Source organism: Fistularia commersonii, chromosome 2 (genome assembly GCF_037954325.1).
Source record: "Fistularia commersonii isolate RoL2024-O1a breed Wild chromosome 2, RoL_Fcom_v1.0, whole genome shotgun sequence".
In the NCBI taxonomy this organism is placed as follows: domain Eukaryota; kingdom Metazoa; phylum Chordata; class Actinopteri; order Syngnathiformes; family Fistulariidae; genus Fistularia; species Fistularia commersonii.
Window position 1 is genome coordinate 14,285,611 of NC_141285.1, and position 22,724 is coordinate 14,308,334.

The following is a 22,724-nucleotide window of genomic DNA, read 5'->3' on the forward strand; positions in this document are numbered from 1 at the left end:
CAGTCTTACACGAGGCACTGAAACATCTTCAAGGAAAGAAAATCAAGTTCATGGGAGGATTTGGGAAGAATTTTGAGTGTCTTCATAAACACAAAAATATTCGGATTTGTGTGGGTATTTGCAGTTTCTAGCTACGTGTGCATAAGCATGTGTGTTGATTTATATTTATATACAGATAGATATAAATTATGCCATGTATTATATACTTGTTTTTTTTTTTTGCCAATTGTAATTCAGTTTCGGGACCAAACTACTATTTAATAACAACACCGTTTTGTTATTTGATAATAACACAGTAGAAATCCTTACTTTGGAAAATAAGATATTTTTTATTGTGAGGAAAGGAATTTCACTCAGTAGGTTTGTATATGTACACATGAAAAATAATTTGACAGCAAATGAAAAAGGCAAATTTTGTACAATTCATCAGGCTTGATTTTTGTCATTTCTCACTGGCTGTAACGGTTATCAGTGGCATCCGCATATAAATACACTTCGGCCGGGCACTCGACTGTGTGATTTTGACACAAAGCCTCTGCACACTGGGATTAAGAAAGTTGCAAACTCACTCCAGGTCAAATCTTGTTAAAACAGCTTGTATGCTCAGTTACCATTAGTACTTTTGAATCACCGAAATTGGCTCAGATAAGGAAACCATCTTCGGAAATCTAGAACTTAGTGTCTCGCAAGGAGTTCTGCATCACCTCTGTTCTAATTATCCTGGAAACTGGCCTTTCTCTTCTCCACAAACGCAGTCATGCCTTCCTTACGATCATCCTAATAAGAACACAGAACAGGATTAGACCATATTGGCAAACACCCCAATAGTCGTTCCAAGATGAAAATTTCCACTTACCGTGGCAAAAGTTGCATGGAATAACCGCTTTTCCAACCGATTGCCCTCAGCCAGAGTCAGTTCGAAGGCTGCAACCACACAGAGGATCAAATTACAAAATATCAAACATTTTCATTCAAACAATATGAAGATTATTACTGTGGGAACCTTGCATACCTGCATTAACTGCCTCTTTAGCCATTGCAGAAACCAGTTTGGAGTTTGCAGCAATTTTCTCACCGCACTTCACAGCTTCGGGTACCAACTGGTCGACCGGAAATATTTTACTTACCAAGCCTGGAAACATATATATAGTTGAATGATGTGTGAAATGAAAACAACTTACAGATCAACTACATCAATAATGGTCTACGGTCAGACGATATCTTTGAAATACCTGCTCGTGTAAAACGACAAAAACAACAACTTATCGCCTACTTCAGTTCAATACTTTTTTAAACGGACAAACAAATTTCAAATAAATTTTCAAATAAGACTTCCTTGAGAGGTTAAAATGTCAAGATATTAGAAAAAGCTTCACTCTTCTATGGGTCTGAAATTAAATATAATCAACATCAGTACATGAGACATTCAGTATTATGTAATAATACTACAGTTATACAGTTAAACTTTGTTTCCCCAACACATTCCTATTCTTAAAACAGATTATAAATGTGGTGATAAAAAAAGTTTGGTATCTATTACCGGACTGTTTGGCCTCTTGAGCATTAATTCGGTCTCCTGTTAGCACCATCTCCATGGCCAAAGACTTACCCACGGCTCGGGTCAGCCGCTGGGTGCCACCCGCTCCTGCAGGGACATGAATGTCAGGCCCACAGCTGCTGCAAAAGTTAACCTTTTGATATCACATAAGGTATTTTTTGGACTATAAGTCGCACTTTTTTTCCATGGTTTGGCTGGTCCTGCGACTTATACTCAGGTTTGACTTACTGTATTTACCACACTATAAGGCGCACTGAATCCATTTTCTCCCGTAGAAGAAGTAGCGCGCAGTGTATGCTGGGATATCTGACTGCGTGAAGCGTGCATTTTCATTTCCATTTGTGTGTGTGCGCATCGCCGAAGTAGCAGCGGTAAAAACGGTAAAGGGGTGTGTGTATAAAGACCCCAAAATGGCAACTTTCAAGAGACACACTTACAACGCAGAGTTTAAACTCAAAGCCATCAGTCATGCAGTAGAACACGGGAATAGAGAAGCAGCGAGAGAATTCAACATTAACGAATCCATGTTCCGAGGGAACAAAGCGAGATGGCCACAGTTTGGAGGACAAACTCGAACAATGGGTTGTTGAACAGAGAGCAGCAAGTCGAAGCGTCTCTGAAGTCACAATTCGAATGAGGGCAACAGCGCTAGCTAGTGACATAAACATTAATGAATTTAGAGGTGGTCCTCAGAAGAAGGCGCAAATTCCGGTAAGAGCTACCGGTACGTATGGGACCGTATTGTGAATGCACTAACTTATTTTGGGAGTGAAGAGAATTGTCAGAACATTGGTTTGTATTCTATTAATAAAGTTTGACTGACTTATCTGACTGTTTTGTTGATGTTCCCTTTAGCGCAGCTCCATTTAGTGGATGCATAACGCAACCCCAGCCACTACTGCAGCTTCTATTCTATGCGGTGCGCCTTATTTATGAAAACATTTTTAAAATAGGCCATTCCTTGAAGGTGCCCCTTATCATCTGGTGTGCCTTATAGTGCAGAAAATATGGTACTATTGTAACAACCCTGTGGTACTGTTTAGAGGAATGTTCAGAGTTCTGTGACATTCCTCTGGCTGTGAGAGGTTTTAGGATGCAAGAGAGCACTGAGACAGATAAGATAAAGTGGATCTGTGGTTGCTTAATTGTTATAATTGCTCTAATAAAGATATGGTTTAACCAGCAAATCGTCATTGTTGGGCACGTCTACTCAGACATTACATTTTATCTTGCCTTTCAAGGTGAAATGTCTGTTCTCAGTCTCTGATTTGATCAAATAAATTTTCCCCCAAAAATGTGAATTATAGCCCAGTGTGACTTGTATATGTTTTTTCTTCTTCATTATGCATTTTTTGGCTGGTGCAACTTATACTACGGAGCGACTTATAGTACGGAAAATACGGTAATCACGTATCTATGTCAATATGGAAACTGAATAAGCATTAACACTTTTTGGTATTAATAACATTGCTGGATGAATCAATCGTCTCCAGTATAGGGTAATATAAAATAAAAAATAAAATTTAATTAAAAATCTAAAAAAAAAAAGACAGTGTCAGATTTAGCCAGAAAGTTACCATAATTGAGTATTTACCTGGAATTGTACCCAGCAGAATCTCTGGCTGGCCAAACTGTGCCTTCTCCCCAGCATAGATGATGTCACACATCATGGCCAACTCACAGCCTCCACCCAACTAAATGGACATGAAAACACAACAGTATTTCAAAAATCAGTGACGTCTACATTTCAATGCCCCTTTGCAAGGGAAGGAACATAAATCTAAGCCCACACAGTTGGGCCATATTACCCCAAAGCACAATAATTCTCCGGTCAAATGTACCCCCTGTGTATGATTTTGGTATGATGGGTTCGACGATTAGTGCGTAATACAGAACAGTCGAGATAGATGGGCACATAGGTTAATTCTTTCGAGATGGGGAAACAATGCACAACCTCAAACCAAGCAATCTTAACAAGGGGCAAAATGTTTTTCGAATTAAGTAGAATGTGGTTAAGTGACATTTAAGAAGGGATTGAGATACTCACAGCAAATCCATTGACTGCTGCGATCACAGGCTTCTTCACAGTGGATACTCTGTTCCAGTGAGCCAGGAAGTTCCCACCATAACACTCCTGGAAGGTTCGATTTTGCATCTCTTTTATGTCTGCTCCCGCTGAATAGGACACAAGTTATGCTTACTACCCTTTACTCATAGTGAAAAGCTACAACTGACCATAGAGGACAACGATACAAATGCCAGCAGAGAAAACTGAACATTTTTTCTCACCGGCAAAAGCTCTGTCACTGCCAGTGATGACGACGGCACCGACATCTCCGTCAATTTCAAAGGCGTCGAGGGCCTGACCCACCTCCTTCATCAGCCCGTCACATAAGGCGTTCAGGGCCTTTGGCCGGTTAAGCTGGATGAAACCCACATTGTTCTTCTCCCCTCGCTTTTCTACCAAAATATACTCATAATGGGTGCCTGAAAGAAAAGGAGGTGCAAAATGAACACAAGATCAACTGCAGTCACTGTCGATATCAATGGGCGTCACTGTGGTTTCTAGATGCAGCTGTTTAGTCGTTCAACCAGGTGACGGGTTACCTAAGGGGTCTTTATTGGAAAGACCTGTCCTCACAGCAGATATCCTGGTATCACAAAGTGAAGTCCAGGTTAATCATTTGAGGAAAGGAAATGAGCTAGGGTTGAGTCAAGGTCAAACAGAGACCTTGGAGACCCTGGGTTTTGCGAAACTCAAGTAAAAAAGTGCATTTTTCCCCACATTAAGCTCCTTTGGTATCTACGTATTTTAAATGATATTAACCCTCTCAGGCTCAAATTAAGTTGTAGTTGCAGGAAAAATCTGATATTTGGCTGTCGCAAATCTGCAACATCTGCCTGGAGAAGGTTAAGGGCATGTCCATTGTAAAAAAAAATATTTCCAATATCCAGTGGTGCCTCTTAGTATAAGGAAACAATGTTATAAGTCCAGTGGGAAGCACAATTGAATTGGCTACACAACTTATCAACTGCCCGACCAAGAATGCAGATCTTTCTAATCAATCAGTCTTCAGAATTATGAGTCGAGCGCTCCACCTTTCACACCATAACAAATATACTGACTAACTGAAATAAAAGAAGGAAAAAAAAAACACGACATATTTTTAAAGTTTTGAGATAAAAACACCTAATCTCAATTTCAAGGTTGAATTATTTGTGACGCACAGATCTATAAATCTTTAACTTGTGAGACGGCAAATTAAAACAAAAAAGTGAGAGGAGTTGTTTCATATGGAGGTTCCTCTCGTCGCGCTTTCAGTGACGTAGGGTTGGTTTGTTTGTTTATTTATTTATTTATTTATTTTTGGTTTGTTTTTTTTGACATTGTTGCAAAGACACTTTTGGAAGCACACGCACGTACACACCTGAACTGTAAAGGCGCGGGACAGACGAAAAACCAGTTGCTGTTCGGGAGGCTCGGAAGAGCCCGGCTGCACTTCTGCATAAGGATGCCATAACCACGACGACCCAGGAACGGCTGTCAGTGTACTTGCGACGACGAGGCGAATGCGCATAAGGCTGCCAGCAGTCACTTCCTGTTCCGTTTCTTCTTCATTGGTTTGCAATCAACCGATTGAAACACGCGATCGCCCCCTAGTGGCCAAAATGTACTCCTGCACCCGGGCTTCCAATACCGTCATAATTCGCCTGCATGAACAGAACATGATTATCTTACACCAGGAAAAAATGTGCGTGTTTTTTAAATGTACTCACTCGCCTAATAATTTGGCAAAATGCAAAATATAACATCAATATAACGCCGGTTTCAGTTTTATCACTAAACTCAATTATAATTTGCGAAGAGAAAAAAATCAATATTAATATATTTTTAAGGGACTAATAAAAAGCAACAGTGGCACGATACCGTATTTTGAATGAGATTCGGAAAATAAAATTGTCCCAGATTGTCTGTAATGGTCTCGACATCATCTGATGTGCGCGCCGCAAGCTGTGTGAACGCGCCTTCGCCGTCCGCGTCCATCCCTTCATCGTTTCTTTCAAGATACAGTCAAGGATAAACAGGAATACGGTAAGCAGGAAGCACTGGAATCGACTGGTTTTGCATGGATTTTTGTTCATGTGTCCGTGCATGTGTGTGAGCCTGCGATTCAATCCGAATTATGATGCAGCTGCAAACACGGGAGCTGCAGACTAAATTAATAAATAGCTACTTTTCTGTAATGGCATTTCCAATATCTTGAAATTCATTTCATCGCGCACAATCCCATCATGGTACATTTTGCTCACGATGGCTTCATTATTGTATATTAACAAAGCATTTTCGACGCCTGACTGCTTCGAACCGTAATGTATTGTGCATAATTTGGCGTGCATCAGGCCCGAAAGTCAAAAACACATTTCTTTGGTGAATATTATCATATCGAGCCGAGATCATTTGATATATACGAGCTGCGATCCATCAAATAAATCTTAAATAAATAAATAAATAAATAAATATAAAATAAATACATTTATGGAAGCCGTTTTTAATGGTTGTACAGCTTTACCGCACCTTTGTTGATCCAGTTCACCTCCCTTTCACGCACAGCTTGCAGCATCAGAGGCTCCTGTTGAATTAATATCCCACTGCATTCAATAACACCACTGAATAACGATTATTTGACCATACTCTTTAATTCCCAATCCCTAATAATGCCATGTTGGTCATAGATCCGCCGTTTCAGTGTTTCTTATAGTAATTGGCTTATGTAACGGACGCCAAGCACTCGTGGTGGGAGAATGGGAATTTATCTCACTCTGGACGGCCGGGAGAAACCAAAGAGGTCCTAACCGCTGGCCCCGACTCATCCCCCCCTTACTTGCCATTCAACCAAATAAAAAGTGAATGAGTAGGACCCCAGTGTGTATTATGATACAATGGCAACCTAGGGTGTAGTTTTTACGAGTAAAGTGGTGTATCCTACCTTGTGTACCTCCATTTCATGCAACTCTACAGTGGTAAGTGAGGCACCTCTACCCTGGAGTAGATTTTTCAAGATTAATTTTCATATAAGTTAATAACACACCCAGGAAATAGCTGGTGAAGTGGAGTTTAATTCAGCAACAACTGTAGTCAAGGATTATTTACTCTTTTAAAGATAGCTATAATTTGACAGACGATAAACAGCGGAAACCCAGCGTGTGTCTCTCTCAGCGCTAACAGTTATCCTGAGGGTGCACCCCTCTGTTATGATAACTAACGGTGCAGGTTAGTGTCACAAATTGAACACAACATTGTACAACATTCAACCATGGAGTTCTCTAACATAGAACCAAGAGAAGCTCCCAACAGTCATCGTCACCATCATTCACAAAAGCGACAAAAATAAAGTTAGTTTCAATAGTATCTCTCACCACAACTTCAATATTTCACCCCAGAGTAGGGGAAAAGGGGGTTAACGGAAAATGACAAACTCTTGACAGTTTAAGCAGCTCCACTTGATCTTCCTCGGGATCTTAGCTACCTTGAAATAGGTTTCCACGGATGTTACCCATTCTGAGACGACCAGCCACTGAAATCAGGATACTTCCTTTCCCTGGGAATATAGACTGTTGCTGGGATCCGCTCAGCATTGGCCTGCTCCCTTTCCACGACAATGTTTGCAAGGGAGAGCGCTTCTCTCTGTTTAGAGTCACACATTAAACACAACATTGTATAGCTATTCAACAATGGAGTTGTCTAACACGGAACCAAAAGAAGTTACCTACAGTCCTCATCATCAGTCTTAAAAGATTCTGGAGTCAGAGGGTCCACGCTACAATATAATGATAACTTCTTCTTCTTCTTCTTTTGGCTTTTCCCGTCAGGGGTCACCACAGCGAGTCAACTATCTTCATCTTACCCTATTCTCCGTATCTTCCTCTCTCACACCAACTACCTTCATATCTTCTCTCACTACATCCGTAAATCTTCTCTTTGGTCTTCCTCTAGACCTCCTGCCTGGCAGCTCCAATTCCAGCATCCGTCTACCAACATATTCTCTATCCCTCCTCTGTATATGAAACAATCTCAGTCTGGCTTCTCTGAGCTTCTCTCCAAAACATCTAACATGTGCTATTCCTATGATAGACTAATTCCTGATCCTATCCATCCTGGTCGCTCCCAAAGAGAACCTCAACATCCTCATCTCTGCAACCTCTAGTTCTGCCTGCTGTCTTTTGGTCATTGTAACAGTACAATATAATGATAACTCAACATCTGTAATCTGAAACGTTGACGTGAAGCCTTGCTTACTTTTTTGTGTGTGTGGCCGCAGATGAGGCAGGTGGTCGCAGCCTGCTGGACTTGCCTCCTGCTCTCCGCCTTCTTCCTGTGCGAACCGGCGCTGGCGAAAGGAGGTCGCGGAGGCTCCCGTGGTTCGTCCCGCGGCTCCCGCGGCTCCACGGCGGGGACTCACCGGGGCGCGGGTGCCTACGGCGGAGGCCGCTCTCGCTTCAAGGTGGCGGGGCGGACTTCTCCCGTGCGGGTCGCGGGGGCGGCGGCCGCGGGGGCGGCGGTGGCGCTCACGGCGGAGAAATGGTACGCCTCCGCCTTCCGACGCAACAGCGCCGACAGCGCCGAAGAGCCGGATTTCTCCAACAGGACCAACTACTTTGACGCGCAGATGTCTGGCTGCGATCGGCGCGGATCCGCGGTGCAGCGCCTGCTTTCCGTCGTCATCGCAACTTTCTCTGCAACATATGGATTCTTACTGGACGACGTGCTGTAAAATTATAGATAAAAAAAAAAAAAAAATTGGATACATTTGGCTTCTTAACATCCCTCCCTTGAATCCGAGCCAGATGCAGAGGAGGGAGGAAACTGCACTGACAGGAGTTGCAGTGGTGCCAGCGACGATTTTACACGCACTTCTACACTCGTTTAATGTAAACTGTATTTTTACCAGTACACCATGCACAGCCCTCACTGTGACCCCACACCTCCCGAAGATCCTGCCAAACATTCCCTGGTTCTGTGCCATATCTTTTCTAATGCCAAATTCAGTAGTTAACTTAAAAAAATGACAGTCACAAAATGCACGAAAATGTGTAATCGCTGCGAGTGCAACAGAGTGCCAAAATGAAAGGCTAGAGATGGTCAGTTTACGTAAACAGGCTTTACAGGGGATTTAATATTCCCTTGACCTTTCCTACAATAGTTGGGGTGATGTGAAGGCAACAACGTTTTTTTTTTCTGCTGCTGAAAACCATTAGAACATTTTTTTCTTTAAAAAGATCTTTTTGTGGAGGATGGGGAAGGGGTCTGTGTGATATGACTTTTCTTTATAAATTCAGCAACCAAGTTATTTCCAAGACTGGTTTACAGTATTGTGAGTATCATAAATGGTTTATGACACAACGCTTAAGAGAAACGAGTGACATGCACATCGCAGAAGTTTATCTGCATTTTCCATTGATGTTGTAAATTTTTGATACAAGTCAAGTCACACTCCATTCCACCAACAGAAAGATTTGCTTTTCATTTTCTGATGTGGTTGGGAGGGTGACTTCAGCTCTCACTGTCGTTGGCGTGTGTAAAAGTTGTGGTCTGTCCCTCATCTCAAAGAAGCTTTTTCCATGCAGTAGATACTCAGGAGCCATTAGCTGTTCCACATGTAGAACAACTCTGTATAGAACCGACACCAACTTCGTTATCCCTGTTTTTGTGCTGATAAATATCACCAAACCCTATATTTGCTTCCTCTATTGGAAAGGGAAAACACAATTAAAATACTGAAATAAAAGTTTTGATTACTTTATTTACAAAGGAAATGTTGTTCTGCCTTCTTGTAGCAAACACACACCGGAGGGACAGCTTTAGTCCCTGTAGTGTCCAAGGTCAGTTGAGGGTGTCCAGCAGGATCAATCCAGTCCATAACCGAGACACAAAAGACCCCGGCACCCTCGGGTGTCATCTTTTTCGTGTGCTGTTTCGCAGTTTTTCCAAATATAAATGTTTTTGTTCAGTCCAGCATGACTTGGCCCAGCTCTCCCTTCCTGAAAGCTCGAATGAAGTCGTATGCTGCTGCCGTGAAGTTTGGAATCCTGACGGAGAAGTCTCCTGAAATAGATGGAAACAGGACTGGCATAATATTTTTACTACTTGAGGACTGATTTTTACATCGAACTCATTAACAAAGCTGGGCAATATTGACAAACATGATTACCATATAGCAGGCCTCTTTTCTGATGTCACATTTAGATTTGGAAAGTAACATCCAACATCCACAGAAAAATTAAAAAATACATGAGTAGCTTGTAAAGATAATGAGAAACAGGTCAGATATTAATAAAGGTAAGGGTAATTTTTAAGCCCAGTTTTGCCATCTCTAAAGTTGAATCCAAACAGGTGCAGAGTGTAGGATTGTGTGCACCCATTTTAAAATAAAAATACATAGAACTTCATTTGATAAAAATGCCCATTAATTTCTAAGCCTTAATCACAACCAACTACCATTCTTTAACATTTTTTTCTTGCCAATGAGGGAATATTGTGAAATATCAAATGAATCATTTAAATTAGTTACAATGTATGACAACTAGTAAATTATATAGAATGTAGTCAGTTGATATATATACACAATAGGATATCATACCAACTCCAGTGATGGCTTTGACACGCTGAGTCTTGCCAAGTGCTACTGCAATGCGTTTGAGAACATGCTGGATGTCATCACTTGGCTCTTGGAGCTTGTATTTCTCCACATAACTGCACAAAAAACACACACTGTATTTATCTATCATGATTGTGGCTAAATGAACATGCTGGCTAAATGAGAAAGGTTAGGGTGAAAATCAATACCTGAACTTTCCAAGCCGATTCAAAGAATACAGTAAGTAGTCAGCTATTATGTCTTCACCCACTAAATGATCCAGTATATTTCCTGGACAGAAAAAGAAAATTATTTGTTGCTGCAAAATGCAATAAACAAATGAATACAGCAGTAACCCAGCATCATATCATTTAGCTCACCACATAACGCCAGCTTCATGCCTGTTTCAACATTCTCGATCCTCGGAGGCAGAACTCCTGGTGTATCCAACAGGTGCATTATTGGTCGTTCGCTCACCTGAGGAGAAGCACACTAAGGTAAACATGCAAAAGGAAGAACGAAACACACAGACAAACACTTCTGATACCTGGATTTTAGTCAGGACTGCTTTGGTTATCCCAGGCTCCCCACCCACTCGAGTTGCCCTGCCTGAAATTAAGATCTGATTACAATGATATTTGCTGAGACTTTAAGTAGTTCACATTACGTTAATCATCCCATTCAACTGACCAACAAATATCCAGAACTCTCTTATATATAGAATAAATGTACCTTTTTTTAAATTTGTTCTCCTTATTGAATTAATAAGTGATGATTTTCCCACATTGGGTACGCCGATCACCATCAGGCAATAATCCATATTCTGAAATGGTTAAAACAACCTAATTTTTAAGATCAGTTTTTCATTTGTGTCATTTTTGATTTTTCGAAAGACAGATTTCAAAACACAAATTGGATCCAAATGCCAGATAACTAGCTTCAAGAGTACCTCATCTCTGTTATACCGTGGCTTGTTCTCAATAATCCGCATTACCATAGGTACCACCTGGGGAAAAACACAAAGAATTTCCACTCTATGATAGATTCTAGATGTTAACACAAAATTATGTTACAATTAGAAAAATATCAGCCAAAATCACCTTTACCTTTTTGATGCTGTCATCTCTCTGCTTGAGACAGTTTGTGAAGAGAACATCATGAACCCCATTTTTCTCAAGTGTTTTTAGGGTTTTCTGCATGAAAAGTAAAGAAATGTATAGTTGAACATGACACAACTTTGCGTTGAGTAGCCATCCTCCGTTTTCAATTACGTGAGGCACATTTCACATCTCAAAATAAGAACAATTGTTCGGGATACAGCACCTGCTTGTCTGACATATCGGCGAGATCCATTTTGTTAAGAATTAGCAGGTGAGGCCGGACATCTAGAGAGTCCTGAAACATTGGATTTCTTCCAGAGATGGGTATGTGCTTGATGTTAAAGAGCCTGTCTTGAGTCTCTTTGCCTTTAGCAATTATGCCACCTTGAATTACAATCTTACAAAGCTGAAAAAAAGTGCAATCAGCCATTATACCTGTTTTGTTATTTACCATCTTCAATCTTTGATTTCACTATCACATTGTCCTCTGAAAAATCCTTTTTTTTTTAATTCTTTAGATTTCTTATTGCTTTGTCATCATTTCTGACCAGTCAACTGAGATAAATGGGAATAAAATGCAGTAACGCCGTGACAAAATGTCCAGCAGGATGAGCTTCGTGTAAATAACACAAAGCAGTGTGAATTGTAAATGTATTGTACACTACAAATATAATGCGAGACAAGCAAAAGGATATCCTGGCATCGTGTATTTCTACAACACAGTCCACATTCTTCAGATTACCTCTCATTTGCTTCAGTCCTGCAGAGACATATAAAGGGTATGTGACAACTCGCTTGACCGACGGAGTTTTTATTTCTAATATCATGACAATCGCTGTAAGTGTTATGGAAATAACAGAGCAGAGCCGTAACCTTTAGCCATGTGTCCGGGGAACCAGTGAGCCACATCCCGGCCCCCGAAGTCAAAGAAAGGTCTAAACTTATTACATAGTCCCAAGTACAGCTTCATGGCTTCTATTCATCTAAAGTTGACTGCGCCCGTTTTTCACACAAACTGAATCCCGATATATAAACATGAAACGCCATTTATTTGGCGATTTATTGACGTGCAGCGCTGTTTAGGCGCCGGCTGGAACACGTTAGAGAACTTTGGTTCCGCTTTGCTCCTCTTCTTCCGCATTTATTTCACCTTCAAGGCAAGATTCCCTCTCGGAGGCCTGCGTTATTTTGAACTCCCCTCTTCGGTTTTACATTTATGTTTTGGCAAATAATGAAGAGCGCAGGCAGAACTGAATATAAAACATTGTATCAAAGGATTTATCATTTTAATAAGCTGTAATAGTTCCAAAAAGATGACACAATTTTGGCAACACAGATCAATCATTAGTATAAAAAACAATCCCATTTTTCTACTGACAGTTGCACTATCGTGATTTGTGAACATGCATAATGTGCATTTCAAAAGTTTATTGACTTACAGCACATACAGACTCTCATTACTAAATTTGAGAATTAGAAAAAAAAATCTTAGCTGGTAATACAGTGTTTTTTTAATTCCCAAAATCTGAAGAAGTCATTAATATAATGATTTTCTAATGTATAATTGTTCCCTTAAAGTTTTGACTTGGTCATTTCTGCTGGACAAATGGAGTAGTGAGAGATGAGTCTATCAGCTTCTCTCCAGCCAGAGAGAAGAGCTCCATGTACAGTTGAATAGAAGAACGGATGAGTCGCCTCTCCAGCAAACAACACCTGAAGGGGCTGGAACAGTACAAAAAGACAGAAGAACCGCAATTATAGATTTGTGAATCGTTACGAATATGAATTCATTTTACTCTGTCCGATTTGAGAGCTACCAGTGAATGGGATCCCTTTGTAGGCAGGGGCTCCATCATGTTCTCCAAGTCCTGCGCTGAGCAGCCTTCTCCAGGGTACGAGTAGGAGCCACACGTCCAAGGGTCATGAAACCACTGAGAACGCAGGATTTTCCTTGGAGTGATGATGGGGTTTCCTATATGTAGAATTTAAAGCAATCGCAATGGTCCTATGCTCATAAAAATATTTTGAAGATTTTGCTGTTGCCTAATGTGACTTTACCTGTAAATCTGCGAACAAGTTGTGTGACAGCTTGAGCAACCTCCTGCTCAGACAATGTCTCCATAAACTCAGACTCATGGCCAGCAATCCAGCCACACAGAACATGGCCATACCTGAATGTTGAAGCAATGTTCCTATTACTTTCCAAAAAACGAATAGGCCAAACATTGAGATTTTGTGCCTGATTTGGTTGTTGACCTTTCAGTGGGTTTCAACACTGTGAAGCCAGGCAGTTTCTTAATCCAGGATCTCTGAATATCTGGCACCGGGTCCACCAGGGAAGCCTGAATTACGACAATAAATAAAGTATGAACATCTTAAACGGCGTACGTTCTTGTTGAACGCCTCTCATTTTCACTCCTTGGCCCAGCAGCTGCTGACCCAGAAAATAAAATAAAAAAACAAGATACATCAATGGACAATAGAGTGTGTCTCATTCAGCCATTGTATTGGAATTATTGTTACTGTTATTTTCATACCAAACAGGATTTGAGTAGGCAATTAAATAAGTGTGGAAATTGAGCAGTAGCTGATTTATGTGTGATATTGAAATGTCTTTATCAGTGTGTCTGATTGTTGAATTAAAAAAAAAAAAAAAAAGAAGATATAAAGGATATGTGCAGTACCAAGAGGTTAAATCTACAAGAACTACCTCATCTTCCCACACTAAGTTGATGATCTCACAATCAGCATCCCACCAAGGTGAATCAAACTCCACAAATATCTTGTTGTTGGTTCCAAAGCCAAGTCTATGGACAGACTGCTTCTTGTGAAGAGGAAGCGGAGGACGGAACAACGTTGAGTGGTGCTTCTTGAGGTATCCTGCCAAAGGGCGACAAACCATCATTATTAGGGTGCATAAGTTGGTGAGGACTTTCAGCGGAGGAAGCTATATTTTAAACAATTTCATTCAAACTTCTGATCTGTCTGAGGAGAGGAATATCATTCTGTCATGTAAAGACATGTATAAATATTTTGTTGTTTTTAAAGTTTTATGCATTTTTTTTTGTAAAATGGATCTTTACTATTGTTAGATAGTTTTTCTGTAATAACTGTGTAATGTACTGTAATAAAGTAGCATAATTTGGGGGTTCATATTTGAACTTCAATGTAATTTTCACTACAAATGACAAATGTAGTTATTTGGATGCTATCACAGCAAAAGATCTAGAGACAAATACATTGTATTCAAGTTCCTGAGGATGGTTTCCTTCAAATTTCGAGTAGGTATTTATCCGTTTTTGAACAGTTGCATGATACAAGCATGAAGTGAAGACAGTTGATATTTGTGCATGTGGTTTTACCTAGAGGTACTGTGACGATGACATGGTCAGCAGCAATCTTGTTCCCATCATTACACTCCACCGTCACAAAGCTGTCTTTCTCTTCAGAGTTCCAGTGGATACAGCGAACAGGCTGATTGTAGGCTACTAAACCGTTTGGAAGCTCCACCATCATGTTTTTGATAAGACCTTCATAACCACTGTAGATGGGGGGAAAAAAAAAAAGCTTCGGTCAATTTCAAACTCAGGGATTATGTGACAGGTGAAGGAACTTTCAAGTGCAGAGCAATTCATGTATTTAGATTCATTATTTCTACAAAATGACTGACATATGAAAGCTTTTATGCTGCAGGCTACAAACTACCAATACCAGGTACCAGTAACGTTATTTAAAATCTGTGAGGTTATAACGTGACCTTATCATAAAATACACCAACTCATCACAATAACAGATAAAAAACAGACAACCAACCAAATTGTGACATTTGTGGTGCCAGCAGTCTCCTCCTCAAATTTTCTGTACTATCCTGAGATAAGAATTCTAAGCAAATCTCTCATAGTCGCAGTACTAAAATCAAACATGTGCTGGTATTAAGAGCTCTGGTGTTTGAGTAAATATTGCACTATGCTGCTCATCAATACCTAATAAAATAATATATAAATTGAATATTCAAGACTTTGGGCTACAGCATGTTACTTTTATACAGATTCAAGTACGATATGCAATATTTGTCAATTCAGAATGAGGGCAGTTGTGATACAGGTGTATTCTTGAGTATTTTCCTACACCTTGGCTTTCCAACATATATTGTCTCTGTCCTCATGTTACGGCATCCAGAGGGGTAGGCAAGGTAGGACAGTCCTTTGCAGGAAAAACTTGTTTTTCCAACTCCGCATGAGGCAAAACACATTGGCTTTGAGGTCAAAGTGGCAATTATGTAAGCAATACCGCGTCATGGAATTATTGACTGAAAAAAGTGTAAGTGTTATACATGAATAAATAATACAAACCCCGGGAAAGTACAGTCAAGTCCAGGCAGACATCTGTACAGACCAAAGGCCCCCAGGCCAACCTCATCCATGCTGTGTGTCCCATTAACACAACACTCCAGCTTCAACAGGTTACTGATCACACACAGACGCAAGGATCTGGTGGTTGCATCAACATCTTTCCACCTCTCCCCTGCTCTTTTTAGCACCTGGACACAAGTAAGAACAATAAGACATCCACATTTGTAGACAGATCTTCTCTTGGTAATTGGTCTTGGTTAATTTCTTTCACCAAAGAAGATAAAATTTATTGATCCCCATAGAGGAAATTCCTCTGACACAACAGCGTAACAGCTATAAAGTAAAAAAAAAGGAAAATAAATATGAATATAAATGTAAATTTATATTGGCAGAAGGCAGAAGACAGAAGATAGCAAGACATCCACAAATAAATAGACAGCAGACAGCAAACAACTACAACAACATCAGGGATAACAATGGGCAACATCAAAGAACCATGAGGTGGAAAAATTCACAACCAGAATTTAACAACAATATAAACAGAGCGACAAAAATAAATAGCAATGAATAAAATGAGTTAACAAAAATAGGCAGGATGTGTGCAGGCTGGGACAAACAAGGATAAGAGAGACAGCAGAGTTAGGGCATGACATGAGAACGGGGTGAGGTTGTGAATGGGGTTGGGTAGTGAGATTGTGGACTTGTGGAAGCAGCACAGGTACAGAGGAGTTGTGCGCCGTCCAGACATTGTTGTACAGTCTGATGGACGTGGGAAATGCGATGGCCGGATTCATAGTAAAAGACAGAGTACCTCTGAACGTATGAAATCCCCCACACTAGCCGTGGGTTCTCCTCCTTTGTGAAATTCTGAACATTCACTTAGCAGCTCAGCAAACATCTCTTGAGCAGGATATACATCCTCAGCATTCAGCTTCTTACCTGCACACATCACATAATGCAAGAAATCTCAAAAAGGAGTCTATCAACATGCTAACATAAATTAGGTTAGTTAAAATTCACATAGAAACACTTGAAAATAATCTGCAAGCATACATTTTCCATCCAATTGAATAGTGTCATTCATTTTAGTTAAACCTTAAATTATGGTTTCATGCTATCAATATCTATATGCCTTTCCTGTTTTAGAACAGTAGCTGGTTTTGAGGCAGTTGATTTACATGCAAAATAAAATACATTTAATGTATAACTTAGCTGCTAAAAGCCACATGTATAACAGTTTACACCTTGCACTTGATTTTTATTTAAGAGCAATAAGCACGGGCAAGATAATGTCTGACTAGCAGAAAGGGTTGCAATAGCATAACTCGAATACAGGGCAATTTTTCACTACAGTTTGCTGTCAGGTAAACTACATTGCTTTGTCATAAGATGCCATTCAACAGAAATCCATCCTTTCACTGTTCAAAAAACAAAACACAATGAAAGGCAAAAACACTTGAACTGCACCTGAACTGCTGAAGATGTTGGGAAGCCATGGAGGATGTCCCTCTATGTCCATGGCCTGGTTTTCTGGAGTGAGAGCCTCTGGATCCAGAAGCCCATATTGCTTGGCAAGACAGAAGACTGGGTTCTCCTCAGATGGTCCATGAATCCAATTTGCCCCTATTTCAACAATGTTGTCACCTAGGGATGAGATATATTGTCTATTATGAAAAAGTGATTCCTATCAACATGGGTTATTTTTATGCTGTGGCACAGCAATTTTACAGTAGTGCAATAACGCTACCCTTATCATCAAGGGAAAAATGATATTGGGCTGTTAAAAAAGAATAGCACTGTCTGCGTTTTTATTTACAATTTCAAATATTTACTCAATAAGCCGAAAACGTTAAGATTTAGTATTCCTGTGAATCACTGAACTAATATTTAGTTGTGTAACCACTGCTTTTAAGAACTTCTTCACATCTGTGCTGCGTGGAGTCAACTCAACTTCTAGCACATGCGAACAGGTTTTCCAGCCCAGGATGATTTGACAACCTTCCACAATTCCTCTGCATTTCTTGGTTTTCCCTCAGAAACAGCATTTTCGATGTAAGTTAGCTATTGAATTAAGGTCCAGAGATTTTGGCTGTCCACTCCATAACCTTAATTTTGTTGGTCTGGAACCAAGATGCTGCTAGATAACTGGTGTGTTTCAAGTCGCTGTCTTGTTGAAACACCCATTACAAGGGTATTTCCTCTTCACGATAAGGCAGCATGACGTCTTCAAGTATTTTGATACAAGCAAATTGATCCATGATCCCTGGTATGTGATATATAAGCTCGACACCATAGTAAGAGAAACAGCCCCATATCATGATGCTTGCACCACCATGCTTCACTGTCTTCAGAGTGTACTCTGGCTTGAATTCAGTATTTGGGGGTTGTCTGACAAACTGTCAGCAGCCCTTGGACCAAAAAAAGAACAATCTCACTTTCATCGGTCTACAAAAATGTTTCTCCATTTCTCTCTAGGCCAGTCGATATGTTCTTTAGCAAATAATATCCTCTTCAACACGTCTTTTTTTTAACAGTGGGACTTTGCAGGGGGCTTAGATAAATTAGCCTCACACAAGCGTCTTCTAATTGTCACAGTACTCACAGGCAACTTCAGACTGTCTCTGACATCCTTGTAGTTGATCATTTTTTGGAGTTAATCAGTCTTTGCCATTCTGGCTATTGTTCGATCCATTCCAATGGCAGTCTACTGTCTTTTTCCACAGATCTCCAGTTTGTCTTTCCATTTAAAGCATTGGAGATCATTTTAGCTGAGCAGCCTATCATTTTCTGCACTTCTTTATATGTTTTCCCCTCACCAATCAACGTTTTTATTAAAGCATGCTCTTCTTCTGAACAATGTCTGGCACCTTTCTCAGGTTGTCAGAGAGAATTGCATGTACAACATAAATAAGGGCCACCTGAATGACACCTGTTTCTTAGCGTAATGAATGACCTCACTGATTGAACACCAGACTGCTATCATTTTGAACATACCACTTTCACTTAATTATTCAATTACAAAGACTTGGGAGCATTCATATCATGAATGTTGGGTCTATTGGTTTCTCTGACTCTACTACACCTATTGGTAAATAATTTGCCATGTAATAGTATGATTTATACCAAAAATAGTCATTGATCCAGTTATTTCTGTTGGACTGCTATTATTTTGAACAAAACTGTATACAATAAAAGAATGTTACCTTTGACAGTTACCTGCAAGTTACTAGTGTTTACTGTGGCTGCCCATCAACACAGTACAGACGCAGCTGAAGGAGCACTTTCTAAAGATACGATGAAGACAAACTGTGCTTAAATCTTCTTTATAAACCAAGATGTTAGACAAGAAGGCAGGTGTCTTCCAAAGGACACGCACAACGTTAATGTTTAAGCGAATGAGGCGATTGCAAACGGTCCTGTAATACACAAGTTAGCAAATTGCTCTAGATATCATTAAGCTGACACTACCCTCAGAACTCAGCTGACCTCTGAGTACTGTTCCCTTTAATTTTTCATGTCTAAGCAAACACACAAACTATCTGTTGGACCACAGTGAGCAACATGACACACGCACACTGCGGTCACACCAGTATCCCATCTATCCAAGTTATGTGGTTTATTTAAAAAAAATAAGATAAAAAAAAAATCTAATAAAGTGATTTAGTCCACTTACAATGAAAAAAACAAAAAATATGTGTATGACCTGTGTAGTATGTCAACACCGCTGGAAGCATAAATATTTATTTTTAACTATGGCTTAACATGAACTGACAACCAAACTGAGCAAATTATAAACTCCAATACTCAAAACTCACTTGGCATTTTTATTATAAAGCTCTGGCCTGTGTCACAAGTATGAGATTGTATGTCTGTGTGTGAAGCGCCTGCTGTGCACTGGGAGAATCCTGTTCCTGTCCCTCTGTCCATAAAATATATAATTATACAATCACAAGCATTTCTACTACTCATAAACTGGTTTTCATGATGAATATCCATAAATGAAAATTCTTAATAAATGACACCAGTTAAGCAACAGAGCTGACTGAGAACTTCAATTTCACCTTATTTTCCCCGTCTGCCATTCTTACGTCTCCAGTGGTTGTGCACTTTGTCCAGGTTGATGACAAGTTCAAGGCATAATCTTTGCTTCACCATCTTTCTGGTACACTGACACACTTCGTGTGATCGTGAGTTTTTTGAACCGACATCATTGTGGCATATATTTTTAAGTCTGGAAGAAAATTGTCCATGAGAACTTTGACTTGGATTTCTTTGAGTGACAACTCGTTCCTCTTCTCTCGGTCTTTGTGCTCTCTCCCAATAATGTATGGATCGCCTTTCCCATATTGCATCTTCGTGTAATCCCAAATAAATTAAAGACTAGTGTGCTCGATGTGACGCCCGAGGTCGTCCAGCTTCCCTTCTGTCCAGCCGTTTCCCTCTGAGAGGTCGCTGGCTAAAATGGCTTCGCGCCGTGTTTCGCAGACCTTTCTCGTTCGAAAAAGAAAGAATCTCAGTGTCCCCGTTTTTTCTTTACTTTGCACATTCCCCGCCAGCCAGTCCATCCTACAAGAGCCGCATTTTTATTTTGCGTTGGCTTTGAGAGCGGATGTGCCACTTCCCGTTCGTTTCGCCCTTTTTGTGAGGGGTTAACACGACTTGACGGACTGTGACGCAGCCACGCAGTTTTGCCCGCAAAAACACCGCTGGCGGCACATAAGGACCCTATAAATAACGTTGGCTAGCTGCGTGAATATGTGTGTAAACCGCATCATATCGTTTGGTCATCAGTGACCTGTCACCTGTCACTCTCTAAGTCACACTGCAAAATGCTAAAGTATCATGCGTTTATTCCGGCTTCAACTCAACTTGGACTTCTCTTTTGTTTAGCCGTGCGCAATTGCGCATGGACGCGGCTTGGCGGTGTCAAAAGGTCAACTCAGCTGTTGCTGTTAGGTTCGGAACCGGCAGGTGAAAAGTCACTCACCAAATTGTCCCGTTTTCACTCTTCCTCCGCTTCTTGCGGTGGCTTCGAGTACCCGGACATTGCGAAACCCAGCTTTGACGAGTCTATTTGCCGCTGCTATACCCGATACCCCGCATCCGACGATCACTATTCTTGCGTTACTGTCCATTACAACCTGCCCATACATACACTCAAGTTTGACGGTCCGATTATTGACGCTGGTCACTGATCGGTCGGCTTCTTTGTCGTTGAATATTCATTTCCTGTCATGCATTTCAAAATAAAACTCGAGAAATTACACAGCTGACTCGGTCTGACAATCTTCTCAGTGGACCTGATTACGAGTACAAGACAGCTTTTTAATGTTCCGAAGCAAGTTAGAGGAAGAAAAATTAATATTATTCCAGTTTTTTTTTTTTTTTTGAAATCTCATCCTAATTTTGTTTATAGGTTCAATGACAAATAAAAAAACACTATCATCACCATTGCCTCGAAATTTTTACATGGCATTTTGTAGAAAATTTCTTTTAGTTAACAACGATTTTGTAATGCTACCCAGAAATTGAACAATTTTGAATCGACTGAACTTCAGAAAATCATCGATTTCCTTTATGGAGCAAGTATACAGTCATCCGCCAGGTGGTGCCCCACGCACAAGCTGTTCTCTTGAAACGGGGCCCAGAGACGTCTGGAAGGTAAGCAGAGTCAGAAGATATCAACCATCTCTTTGTGTTTCAGGTACGAACAGAAGATTTTCACAACTCTGAATTAATCCATGTCAACACCACAGTGTTAATCATGTTTGGGAATCCTCTGTTTGTGAGTTAAAATTAGTTGTAATGAATTATGGTAATTAACCCCTACTGTAGCCTCGGGGCGGCACGGGCCAGTGTCTCCCTGAGCCGGTCCCAAGCCCGGATAAATGCAGAAGGTTGCTATCTGGCATAAAACTTTTGCCAAAACCAAACATACAAATCAAACCTAATAATCTCATACCGGATCGGTCGAGGCCCGGGTTAACAACGACTGCCATTAGTACCGATGACCTACAGGGTACCAGTGGAAATTGGGCTACTGTGGATCAAAGAAGGAGAGAAGGAAGGCATGCTAAGAAGCAGAGAGAGAAGAGGAAAGGCAAGAGTCTGGGACTGAGAGTAGGGACTTTGAATATTGGGACGATGATAAGAAAAGGTAGAGAGTTGGTCGAGCAGAGAACGAAGGTGGATAAACTGTGTGTCCAGGAGACCAGGTGGAAAGGTAACAAGGCTAGAAGCTTAGGAGCAGCTTTTGAAATGTACTATCAAGGTACTGACAGGAAGAGGAATGGAGTAGGAGTTATCTTGGAGGAGTTTGTTAGGGATGTTCTGGAGGTGAAAAGAATGGTAGACTTATGAGTCTGAACCTGGACATTGAGGGTGTGATGCTCAATGTTTTTGGGGCTATGCCCCGCAGGTGGAATGCGAGTTAAAGGACAAAGGAGAAGTTCTGTAATGAGTGAGATGAAGTGATACAGAACATACCTAGGGATGAGAGAGTGGTAGTTGGTGTTGACTTCAATGGGCATGTTGGTGCAGGAAATAGAGGGGATGAGGAAGTGAGGGGCAGATTTGGTATACAGGATAGGAACGCAGAGGGACGGATGGTGGTAGATTTTTCAAAGAGGATGAAAATGGCTGTGGTGAACACTTTTTTCCAGAAAAGACAGGAACATAGGGTAACTTATAAGAGCGGCAGGGCGAAACACCAAAGTGGTGGAAGCTGAAACGAGAGGAATGTTGTATGGTTTTCAGGGAGGAGTTGAGAAAGGCTCTGGATGATCAGGGAGAGCTTCCAGATGACTGGATAACTACAGCTAATGTTATCAGGGGGACAGGTAGGAGAATACTTGGTGTATCATCTGGAAGGAAAGTAGATCAGGGCACTAGGAGATAAGGAGATAAGTTGAAATGAGGAAGTGCAGGAGTATATACAGCGAAAGTGGTTAGCAAAGAAGAAGTAGGACATTGAACAGACAGAGATACAGGGGGATACAGCGTAAGGTAAAGATAGAGGTAGCAAAGGCAAAAAAAGGGTCTATGATGACTAGTATGCTCGGTTGGACAGTAAGGAGGG

At 40.7% G+C, this 22,724-nt stretch overlaps 4 protein-coding genes across 6 annotated transcripts; 1 reads left to right on the forward strand and 3 right to left on the reverse strand.

Moving 5' to 3' along the window:
- Positions 1–309: 309 nt before the first annotated feature.
- Positions 310–5,162, reverse strand: echs1 (enoyl CoA hydratase, short chain, 1, mitochondrial). The gene is made up of 8 exons (XM_086169040.1): positions 4,987–5,162; positions 3,848–4,045; positions 3,606–3,733; positions 3,153–3,252; positions 1,541–1,645; positions 1,013–1,132; positions 857–924; positions 310–777 (listed from the first exon to the last, which is right to left on the reverse strand). The coding sequence occupies exons 1-8, from the start codon at positions 5,075–5,077 to the stop codon at positions 712–714; spliced, it is 876 nt and encodes a 291-aa protein (XP_086025166.1). The 5' UTR covers positions 5,078–5,162; the 3' UTR covers positions 310–711.
- Positions 5,163–5,239: 77 nt separating this feature from the next.
- Positions 5,240–9,373, forward strand: sprn (shadow of prion protein). Its single transcript, XM_086169052.1, has 2 exons — positions 5,240–5,651; positions 7,879–9,373. Exon 2 carries the CDS (start codon positions 7,879–7,881, stop codon positions 8,329–8,331), a length of 453 nt encoding a protein of 150 aa, XP_086025178.1. The 5' UTR covers positions 5,240–5,651; the 3' UTR covers positions 8,332–9,373.
- mtg1 (mitochondrial ribosome-associated GTPase 1) lies at positions 9,341–12,401 on the reverse strand. The gene is made up of 11 exons (XM_086169014.1): positions 12,168–12,401; positions 11,987–12,054; positions 11,518–11,619; positions 11,301–11,387; positions 11,144–11,200; positions 10,927–11,017; positions 10,742–10,803; positions 10,575–10,671; positions 10,404–10,485; positions 10,198–10,310; positions 9,341–9,662 (listed from the first exon to the last, which is right to left on the reverse strand). The coding sequence occupies exons 1-11, from the start codon at positions 12,262–12,264 to the stop codon at positions 9,565–9,567; spliced, it is 954 nt and encodes a 317-aa protein (XP_086025140.1). The 5' UTR covers positions 12,265–12,401; the 3' UTR covers positions 9,341–9,564.
- Positions 12,402–12,545: 144 nt separating this feature from the next.
- paox (polyamine oxidase) lies at positions 12,546–20,875 on the reverse strand. Of its 3 annotated transcripts, none has more exons than XM_086168982.1 (10): positions 20,634–20,871; positions 17,114–17,290; positions 16,458–16,585; positions 15,647–15,834; positions 14,657–14,835; positions 14,005–14,174; positions 13,551–13,636; positions 13,353–13,465; positions 13,112–13,266; positions 12,546–13,016 (listed from the first exon to the last, which is right to left on the reverse strand). In XM_086168982.1, the coding sequence occupies exons 1-10, from the start codon at positions 20,797–20,799 to the stop codon at positions 12,867–12,869; spliced, it is 1,512 nt and encodes a 503-aa protein (XP_086025108.1). In that variant the 5' UTR covers positions 20,800–20,871; the 3' UTR covers positions 12,546–12,866. The 3 variants fall into 3 exon arrangements, with proteins under 3 accessions (XP_086025108.1, XP_086025116.1, XP_086025126.1); XM_086168990.1 differs by lacking the exon at positions 20,634–20,871 and adding an exon at positions 19,708–19,877; XM_086169000.1 differs by lacking the exon at positions 12,546–13,016 and having other exon boundaries at positions 13,117–13,225; positions 20,634–20,875.
- Positions 20,876–22,724: the final 1,849 nt, after the last annotated feature.

What these genes read in the sequence shown, in the direction of transcription:
- echs1 (XM_086169040.1), bottom strand. Translation starts at nt 5,077, where the DNA reads ATGGCATCCTTATGCAGAAGTGCAGCCGGGCTCTTCCGAGCCTCCCGA. An exon ending in CAGTGACAGAGCTTTTGCCG is followed by an intron (nt 3,734 to 3,847) that starts GTGAGAAAAAAT and finishes TGTCCTATTCAG; the next exon opens with CGGGAGCAGACATAAAAGAG. An exon ending in CAGCAGTCAATGGATTTGCT is followed by an intron (nt 3,253 to 3,605) that starts GTGAGTATCTCA and finishes ATGTCCATTTAG; the next exon opens with TTGGGTGGAGGCTGTGAGTT.
- sprn (XM_086169052.1), top strand. Translation starts at nt 7,879, where the DNA reads ATGAGGCAGGTGGTCGCAGCCTGCTGGACTTGCCTCCTGCTCTCCGCC.
- mtg1 (XM_086169014.1), bottom strand. Translation starts at nt 12,264, where the DNA reads ATGAAGCTGTACTTGGGACTATGTAATAAGTTTAGACCTTTCTTTGAC. An exon ending in CCCCGGACACATGGCTAAAG is followed by an intron (nt 12,055 to 12,167) that starts GTTACGGCTCTG and finishes ATGTCTCTGCAG; the next exon opens with GACTGAAGCAAATGAGAGGT. An exon ending in CAAAGCCATCACTGGAGTTG is followed by an intron (nt 9,663 to 10,197) that starts GTATGATATCCT and finishes CATCTATTTCAG; the next exon opens with GAGACTTCTCCGTCAGGATT.
- paox (XM_086168982.1), bottom strand. Translation starts at nt 20,799, where the DNA reads ATGTATGGGCAGGTTGTAATGGACAGTAACGCAAGAATAGTGATCGTC. An exon ending in AGTGAAAACGGGACAATTTG is followed by an intron (nt 17,291 to 20,633) that starts GTGAGTGACTTT and finishes TCTCATCCCTAG; the next exon opens with GTGACAACATTGTTGAAATA. An exon ending in CAAAGGGATCCCATTCACTG is followed by an intron (nt 13,017 to 13,111) that starts GTAGCTCTCAAA and finishes GTACTGTTCCAG; the next exon opens with CCCCTTCAGGTGTTGTTTGC.